The following is a 9,332-nucleotide window of genomic DNA, read 5'->3' as shown; positions in this document are numbered from 1 at the left end:
AGGAATGCCCTGTGTCAGATCTTCCAACATGGCACGTACTTCATCGCCTTGACATCCCTAAAGTCCACACAAGAGCAGAGATTTAAATGCAGTGAACATTTTGAGGTGCTGTATTTTACCCTTCCAGTATTGAACTAGAAAGCAAGTATTTTTTCCTTCTTTGGAGAGTAACCCTGAAAGTTGAAGACGGCAAGTATTTCCAAGACTGAACTATGAACTTGAGCAGAAGAATTGTCATTCATCTGTTCTTCCAAATGAGAATTATTTATACAGTATTGTAAGTAGAAGGGATAGTAGAATGCATAGACATCTTCAGAACTACTTAAAACAGACTTTTCAGAAAGCAAGTTTCTGCACACGCAAACTTATTTTAGATTAATTACTCCATAGCTACTCTCATTACATTATAGCTTTTCTACTTCATTATGTTACCATTATTGCCTAATCTTATTGGGTAGTTCAGTAAGTTAGTGAAGCTTAAGTGAGAACTAATTTCTTCAGGTGTCAGCAAAAAGCTATGATATTGCTTAACTTGGGGAGCAATTAGTCCCCTGCATCTGATTCACAGGTCCAGCATGCCCGTAAGACTTGCATGTTGTAGGAACCTATATGATTAGAACTTGGTAGGCAAGGGATTGAATACCTGTTCAGTTAACTGCAGACATTCTGTGAGAGTCTTGTTGACCTTTTCACTATGTAATACATGCTCTAAAGAATCACCAGAAGAGAATTCTTGTTCTTCGCTTTTAGACTGGGGTCCCAGAAGCACAGATAAAGGAGGTCTCCTCATCACTTTTCCTCTAGATGCCCTCCATTCATCCAGGCGAGCTCTGCATTTAAAATATTATTAGCTGAAGTGACATATGTTTTATCGTTTTTTACATTGACTGACACTAACTAGGGTGAGTCATACAAAAATGTACTTTCCAGATAGTCCTTGAGTCCTCTCCCTTTAATCCTAAAAGGAATACAGCTGCCATTTAGACTTGCATGGAAATTTCAGAACCATGCATACCACTATCTCTTTAGGTATCTATCGGGTCAGAACACTTTAATCTCTCCCTTTCTAGCAGCAACAAGAGACTTAGGCTACAGACCCTTTTTTTCATGAGAAGGTAAAAAAGCTTCTGATTTATTCATCCTTGCCACCTCTCTTCCCTAATCCCATTTGAAATCAGAAAACTAGAAATTATCTCTAAAGACACAAAGCATGGAGAGCAGCCCCAAACAACCCTATCACACAGCTTTTAAAAGTGTGTGTAATTCAGTCTTCATATATATTTCGTTTCACCCCATCCCCCTAGACCACCAATTTTTAGTAAATGTGACTTTCTACAAGGAGCTCTACCAAGAATACTAAATAACTTTTAGATTATGAATCTTCACCCTATCGTCTAAGCTGCATTCACCAAGCTGAAAAATATGTCATTGACAAGTGCTCTTCTTCAGTCCATAAACATGCTCACTTCTATATACATTCTGCATCAGCCTTTTTTTTTTTTTTTTAAAGCAGCGGCATGCACATGCAATTCACTTACAGGATTATGGGTCATGCTTAAGGCTGTCACAACACTTAACCTAAAAACCAGAGAGATCGAGCAATATAGATTTTCTATTTATAACCGCACAGGGCAAGCTGTAAGCCTGAAGAGCTGCTGCAATTAGTCTGAATCCTGATTTCTCAGTATTAAGTCTACAGTTTTAGTCTGCTGCCCTTGGGCATCAAGTTCAAACACTCAGTTCTCTTTATTTTTCAGCGCATCTACAGCAAGAAATAGATCAAAATAGATATTCTTGGAAAGAAAGTCTAAATACCTCCCAAAATCAAGCTACAACAGTGAGTAATTCAGTTACCTTCTCTCTTCTGCCGACTCTTTTGGCAGAACAGATTTTCTGTTGCCATTAGTTTTAGAATCCTGTCCCGACTTTGTACCAGGAACAACAGAAACTGGTTTTGCTGGAGCTTCTGGTCTTGCATCTTCACAAAAATCTGCACATTTCTTCATTCCTAGTGCTCTGCGGTCAGAATTGTCAGAAGCAGCCTTTGGTGGCAGTGGTCCCCTTCTACGAATAATTTTTTGGACTGTTACTTTCTTTGGCGCTACAGCAGATGTCGGTTGCCTTTTCTTCAGACTGGACTGTGAGTTAATAGCAGCTTTGTCAGATTGTTTGCTCTGGAATGGGAGGACACCATTTGGTTTTACAGAATTAGGGTAGTTTGTGGCTTTGGTGGTCTTCAGAACTACACTACAGCTGCTCATGGACAAAGAACTTGCTGCTGGTTTGGTGGCAAAAGGAAGCAGCTTCTTGTCTGGCAAAGAACTCTTCTCCCTCTCACTTTTTGGTGCTTTTCGGAAGGAGTTTATCTTGGATTGGATAACTTTGCCACGATATGTACCAAGCACTGGTTTCTTTGGTAGGCTGACACTTGAATTTTGTTTTTCTGCAATCAATTGCTTCTCTTTTATGCTTTTTATTTGCAAGAAGGACTTGCTAAGTGACACATGCTGAGGTTTTATTTCAGTGACTTCATCCTTGAAAGCATGATCTTCAGGATTATAATTTGTGCCTGATATGGAATTTGTCAGTGTGATTGAAGAGTTTAAAATAACCTTTTTTTCTGAGGTTCCGCTTGATTGGTCCCATGACAGTTTATTATCATTCTCTTTATTTTCCTGAAATCAAAAGCATATCCATGGAGATGCTAGAAGTACATTCATGCTGCATGTTACTTGTTTCCAAAGAGGCTTTCACTCATTTACAGGACTAAAGTGATGAAGAGTAAATGCCGCTTTTAAAGTATCTACAAAAGTAGTGCATATATACTGAGTAGAATATTTGTCAACTATTATTGCAGAATTCACATTAAAAAAATCAACTAAGGATTATTTAAACTTTGCCTTGGAAGTAAGAAGGCCTAACCTGAGGGCTACACTCTTCTTACAGAAACAACTCTCTTAAAGTAACTGCTGGCTTTTAACTGCCAAAATCACCTTCTAACAAGAGCCTTAAAGTAGAAACTTACTTTAGGCTGTATATAGTCAAAAGCAGTATCTCAGTTTGCATACCCCATCACTTAATGGCAGCACCATTCCTCCGCTTAGCGTGGATAGCCTACTATCCACAAGGTAGTGAGTAAAACCTTTAATTATGGCATTAGTATGTTACCAGAAGAGCGAGAATTTTTCTTACTAATGAGCTGTAGGAGGCTGTAGTTAAGAACAGACACGTGAGTTTTATATGGCCTTACTACTCCCTGAAACTCTCAACCATATGTTCTCAGCATAACCCTAGCCCAGAGGCCACAAGAAGTGGGACCTAGTCTTTTCCTCCGAAGAAGATGCTCTACAGCAACTAATTCAGCATTGTCCATGCAGCAGCTTATGAAAGAGTGAAAGATCCAAAGGCAGGGAAAAAAAAATTATGTGAATGACATATGGAAGTCTGTAGAAGCTGATACTCTTCTCCTTTAAGGAAGATGCCCTTGAACTGTAAGAGAACTACTCTGCATCTCATTTTCTGATCTTTCATTCAGGCTTAGAAGTTAGACTTGACCAAGCCAATAACTAGAGCTTGAGTACAAGGCTGCTGTTTAAGGAAGCTATGTAGTTTAACTCAACTTTAAAATCACACGAAACATTAACACAGACCAAAATATCTCCCTTCAGGAAATTTCTAAAACAACTTTGTTCTCACTTTTGGAATTTTTCCTGTCAACACTCAGTTTTGAAGTTTTAAGGTTTCTGCTTTCCTCCTCAAATAACCCCAGGTCTCTCAAATCTTTCGGATCTCAAACTCAAAACCATCTAATAGGAACACAGGCTTTGTGTCTATTTTTTTCCCTCACCTTTCCCTGAGAACGGGTCTGGAGAAGAATCTGTATTTTGCTATTTCTAAGCAGCACAATCATGTGCATCTTAATTCTGGAAAAGTGACACAAAATGATATAGGGAAAACATTCCCTTGAACTTTGATTAGATATTAGCATCTACTTCTGATTACGTTAGATTTGCCAGCATCACCACACATTCAACAGTTAGTTTTGTTAGTAGTTTGGTTTTTTCCCAAGTAACAGAGTATAATAGAATTCTCTACTCTGACAGAAGACCTTGCTCAGAATTTAAATAACTTCCCTGAAGACTGAAAATATATCCAAAAGGTTCTGAGAGTCTCAAGAAAAGTTGTTAAATTTTAATCATTATTTCAGCTATAATGGTATCCTCTTTAACCGCCTCTCCAGTCAGGTACAAACTGAATATTGCTATGATCCATTACATACAGTAATGCAACAGCTCTCTAAAAAGCATATATCAAGCAGTCACCGAATAAATTTTTAATAAACTGCACCTCTGCACCTGCAAAATTCTCATGCTCTGGAAGTCATATAACTTAAATACAGTTTGAGTGGAATGTTGTAGCCACAGAAACAGATTGTCATGGGTATTTGAATATCAGTCAAAAACTTACCATTCCTGGCTTTGGAGCTGTTGAGAGCTGTATTTTGGCTTGCAGTTTATTGCTAGTTGCTCTCCTAGTTCTGCTACTGCTTAAAAAAACAAAAGACATCTTAAATCATCCTGCAACATAACAAAGGAATGCATTTTTAGAATAAGTTCACATGGTCCAGGTGGCAGTCTGCAGGCTGAATTCACGCTGAAGCATTTCTGTTCAGTTTGTACTCTTCCTCCAGAAAAAATAAATGGCTAAGCAACCACTGATCAGGGCCCAGGCTGCAAAACATCCCTTCTTGCACCGTAAAGAGCTGGCTAACAGAGGGGAAGAAAAGAGAACAGACCCTAATTACGGCAGGTGCCATTCTCATGTTTAAGGATGAGCACCAAGCTGTCAGGCCTGATGCACCTGCTACAGAAGGTCAAGTTTCTAAATGCTGCAGTTGAGGGGAAAAGGGGAGCAGCACAAGGAGTTGAAGCTCAGCTACTGCAATCATCAGAGGTCAGGCCATTTGAGTCAGGGCTGAAGAAGGATACATGGTTCCTACCACACTGACAGGTTCCAAAACCTGCAGTTAGGCACCAGAGCTGGCATCAGACTACCCAGTAAGTAACAAAACCACCAAGACCAGTATTGTCTCCTTTATTGTCTGCTTTTTCATAGCAACTATGAAAATGTATTGACAGCTCAGAAGAAAAATGTCTCAGTTTAAAGTTACAAATCCAAATTCTTCCTCAAATGCTTCATGACGCATTCACATATGAAACATGTGGCACTATTGCATGTGACTGAAAACTAACATTCCAGTTAGCAACTGATATCTTTGCATCAGGTGATCTTCTGGAAGCTAGCTGAGTTGAAAATGAAGGTACGTCAGTGAAAATAAAGGTAAAGATACATTAGTGACTTTGAAATACTGGAGAAAGCAGTCTGCATCACGCTATCACCTCTGTGTTATCTATGATAGAATCATAGAATCATTAAGGTTGGAAAAGACGTCTAAGATCATCGAGTCCAACCATCATGCCGGCTAAACCATGTCTCTAAGCGCCTCATCTACATGTCTTTTAAATATTTCCAGGGATGGTGACTCTACCACTTCCCTGGGCAGCCTGTTCCAAGGCCTGACCACTCTTTCAGTAAAGAAATTTTTCCCAATGTCCAGTCTAAACCTCCCTTGGTGCAACTTGAGTCTATTTCCGCTCGTCCTGTTGCTTGTTACTTGGCAGAAGAGACCAACCCCCACCTCGCTACAACCTCCTTTCAGGTAGTTGTAGAGCGCGATGAGGTCTCCCCTCAGCCTCCTCTTCTCCAGGCTAAACAGCCCCAGTTCCCTCAGCCGCTCCTCAGAAGACTTGTTCCCCAGACCCTTCACCAGCTTCATTGCCCTTCTCTGGACACACTCCAGCACCCCAATGTCCTTCTTAGTCCCCCTTAGTGAGGGGCCCAAAACTGAACACAGTATTCGAGGTGCGGCCTCACCAGGGCCGAGTACAGGGGCATGATCACTTCCCTGCTCCTGCTGGCCATGCTATTTCTGATATAGGCCAGGATGCTGTTGGCCTTCTTGGCCACCTGGGCACACTGCCGGCTCATGTTCAGCCGGCACCCCCAGGTCCTTTTCCTCTGGGCAGCTTTCCAGCCACTCTTCCCCAAGCCTGTAGCGTTGCATGGGGTTGTTGTGGCCGAAATGCAGGACCTGGCACTTGGGCTTAAGGAGAATACACATTAAGGGAACTGATCGGAAGCCAACCATGTGGAAAAGTGATATCTTCACAAAAGGGAAGTATCTGCAAAATAAAAGCAGTAGTCATACCCACATACATGATGGCTCTAAACAATGAGTTAACTGAAGACTATGAAAAGCCCTGGAATTTAATAGCCAGAGAAGAAACTGAAAGCAAGGAAAAGTAAAGTAGATCAAATGCTAAATTAAGAGTATTGCTACAATGAAAGTAGTTGGCACTGATTTTCTAACACAGGATAGCTTTTTACAACATGAAAGCACTTGCCTTTTCCTGCTACACAGAGCAAATCCTTGACAGATTATATTTACCCTTGTCATTTATGCGTATTTGTTCAGTTACATTTGTACTACTAAGTACTTCTGTGCTGTTGAACATGGGACCATGCCACCTCAAGTATACAAAATGGTAAGCAAGACTTCCCGTTTAGATGGGAACAAATTTATCATTTGCAAAAACATTAAAATAAATGAAAAAGCTATACCACGAACTAACGTTAGAGCTAGAACCCTCTGTACTGCTTCACACCACTGTCTTCTCTAGAGAAACTTCTGTTGCTTACTGGAAGGTCTTATACTAAATGTCCAGACTTTAGACAACAGCAGGAAGATTTAAATACAAGTCAATAGAAAGAAGCACTACTAATTGGTGATAGGTGCCCACATTCCGTTTACAGAACATTATGCCATCACACAGGCTAGGTTTTATTACAGTGTATTTGCTTTTAGCAGAAAATAGTGAAGTGGTAACTATAAAAATACAATGAAGCTAGATCAAGTGGATTGTGAACACATGCAGCATAACCTTGAGTAGAAAGAGGGGAAAAAAGAGTTATTTGCAGAAAGAAAGTTATAGAGGTGAACAGCGAAGTGGCATCTGAAATAAGAGCTCCACCATGAAGTTATCCTGTCCTGTTTCAGTCTCTAGAGGAACAGATAATATACTTAATGAATTGCATCTATTATGCATTTGCTTAACAAAAAATTTTAGTATCTGCTGACAATAAAAGGACTTTAGGAGATTTATGTGGTCACCAGTCTCGTTACATGGTCTCACCTTTTGGTTGAGGTTCTCTGCAAGAACTGCTATTTACGTCTTTCCCACCAACCATGGACCTTTCTAAAGGAATGTAAGCCATAGCAGAAATACTACCTGATCGATGTCTGATTTTCTTGAATGGGCACGCCAGAAAAGGTCTTTTTTCTCGATAGATATTCTTCAACTTTTTGTCGTCTTTGTTCTAGTGGGTTTAAAAAAAAAAACAGACTTACTACATTTTCAGCTAAAATAGTAACGCCAGACAAACTTCGTCTCTTAGAAAAAAGGAATTGCAATTAGAAGAGCATCAAGACATTATAAAACATAGACACTGTGGATTAAGAAAGTTTTTAGTTTAATATTCACATCTTATGATGTATTACGCATTCCCTCATTTGCTGAGAAAGGCTATATTCAAGGGGCGATTGAATGTATTTTCACTGCTATACAAGATGGCCGTTTTGCTGCATTAAGCTAAAAGAAAAATGATTTTGTGATCTGAAGAAATCAGGCTCTTTCTTTTACTTTCTGCATGCCTGTCCAGTATTTCACATACTTACTGTTGGTTCAGCAAGCACACTTTTCACTTGCGACAGTAGTGAGGTAAGTGTAGCACACATGTACATGAACCCAACTGACCATCTATAAAATCATTTGCTTCTCTTCCGTTGTAATCTGGGCATCTGCACAAGTGTTGGACCAATGGGAGTGTTAATAACAGCACAAAATGATCCTGAAAAGGTCTTAAGCCAGCTGTCACTGTCTTAATACAGAAAGTCATTCCAGAACAGGATATTATATTTCCCATGTTTTTGCTGGTTGACTGCACACCGGAGGCTTACGTTCTTCATAGGACTACATTGTTGATCTTTTGCAGAGACCTTTCCTTATTCTTGTAGGGGGCTAGTGACCTTGGCTTGCTGGAAGCAGCTGGGATAAGATGGTCCTGCCACCCAAAGCAAGGTCAAGCATCCACACAGCCAGTCTACACAGTTAAGACTCCAAGTCTTACAACTGTTCATATGCAGTGGGATGTGAGAGCAAGAAGTTAAAGCATTATCTTTGACTCAGAACAGCAATTCCTTTGTGGCGTTCAGGAACTCATGGCATTGTGCCATCCTCCATCATAGACAGGCTTATTCAGCCGTGGAAGTCTTCAATGAACTCACATATAAAATCCAACTTCTGCCCCTCCTAGGCAGGCCTGAGTCCCTTTTTGAATCTGTTTGCACATGTTCTTTATCTTTCATATTTTGTCTTGCCCATTATTCTCGATTCACACTTCAGAAACCTCTGCAAGGTCCATCAACATGTTCCCTCAACTCTGAGATAGTTCTGTATTACTGAAGTTCAGACAGTAGAAATTGCTAAAACATTATTGCCTTTGAGGACCTGAATGTTAATCCTGAAAAGAAGTAAGCACTTGATTGCACACTCTCCATGGTAAAAAGTTGTCATCCCACAGAATGGCGTAATTACCCCCAGAACCTCCTCCTGGTATGGAGAGCTGAAAAAGGCAAGTCCTTTCTCATGCACTGACATACCAAAACCTGAAACACACAGCCAGCAGAGCGCATTGAGACTTAGGCTTGCTGCAACACTGCGTTTCACTTAGGATATAGTGCTTTTTTAGGACAGCTGTCCAAGCCCACACTGAATGAAGCCTGAGAGGCAGTGTACATCACCTGCTTCTGAAGAGGTGTGCACCAGCTAGTACCTGCCAAGAGATGCTGCACAGCAGCGAGCTCAGTGCGCATCCTAGAGCCTCCCAGGCACCTTCTGCTTCAGAAACTCGGGTCTCACCGACTCCGAACAGCAAAGCCCCATCAAAGCTATTCAGCTCGTTTAACTTGCAGAAGCCGAACCGGTCAGAAAGCAATAAACAGAAGAGTGCAGGTCTAGATGGGAGCATTTGTTTGTTTCAGTAGGATGCTCTTAAGTTAAGGCGTGCCTTTTATCATGAAGGAAGGCTTTCGTTCCCGAAGGCCTGCCTAGGGGGAGAGCACCGGCCCCAGCCCTGCGACGGGAGGGTGAAGTCTCATCGACCCGCTCGCACCGGTCAGATGCGCTAAGGCCGCGGTAGCGGGCGCTGCTGCC

At 41.0% G+C, this 9,332-nt stretch overlaps 1 protein-coding gene across 1 annotated transcript in view; it reads right to left on the bottom strand.

Annotated features, from left to right (window-relative positions):
• Positions 1-7,437, bottom strand: part of CKAP2 (cytoskeleton associated protein 2) — a gene marked incomplete at its 5' end in the record, with an annotated part of 10,376 nt that extends 2,939 nt beyond the window's left edge. The window contains 5 exon segments of the mRNA XM_009575441.1: positions 1-57; positions 644-830; positions 1,855-2,675; positions 4,468-4,543; positions 7,350-7,437. Of these exon segments, the coding sequence (XP_009573736.1) occupies positions 1-57; positions 644-830; positions 1,855-2,675; positions 4,468-4,543; positions 7,350-7,437 (1,229 nt within the window).
• Positions 7,438-9,332: the final 1,895 nt, after the last annotated feature.

This window comes from Fulmarus glacialis, unplaced genomic scaffold, assembly GCF_000690835.1.
Source record: "Fulmarus glacialis isolate BGI_N327 unplaced genomic scaffold, ASM69083v1 scaffold42823, whole genome shotgun sequence".
Taxonomy (NCBI): Eukaryota; Metazoa; Chordata; class Aves; order Procellariiformes; family Procellariidae; genus Fulmarus; species Fulmarus glacialis.
This window is presented reverse-complemented; position numbering and strand designations above follow the sequence as displayed.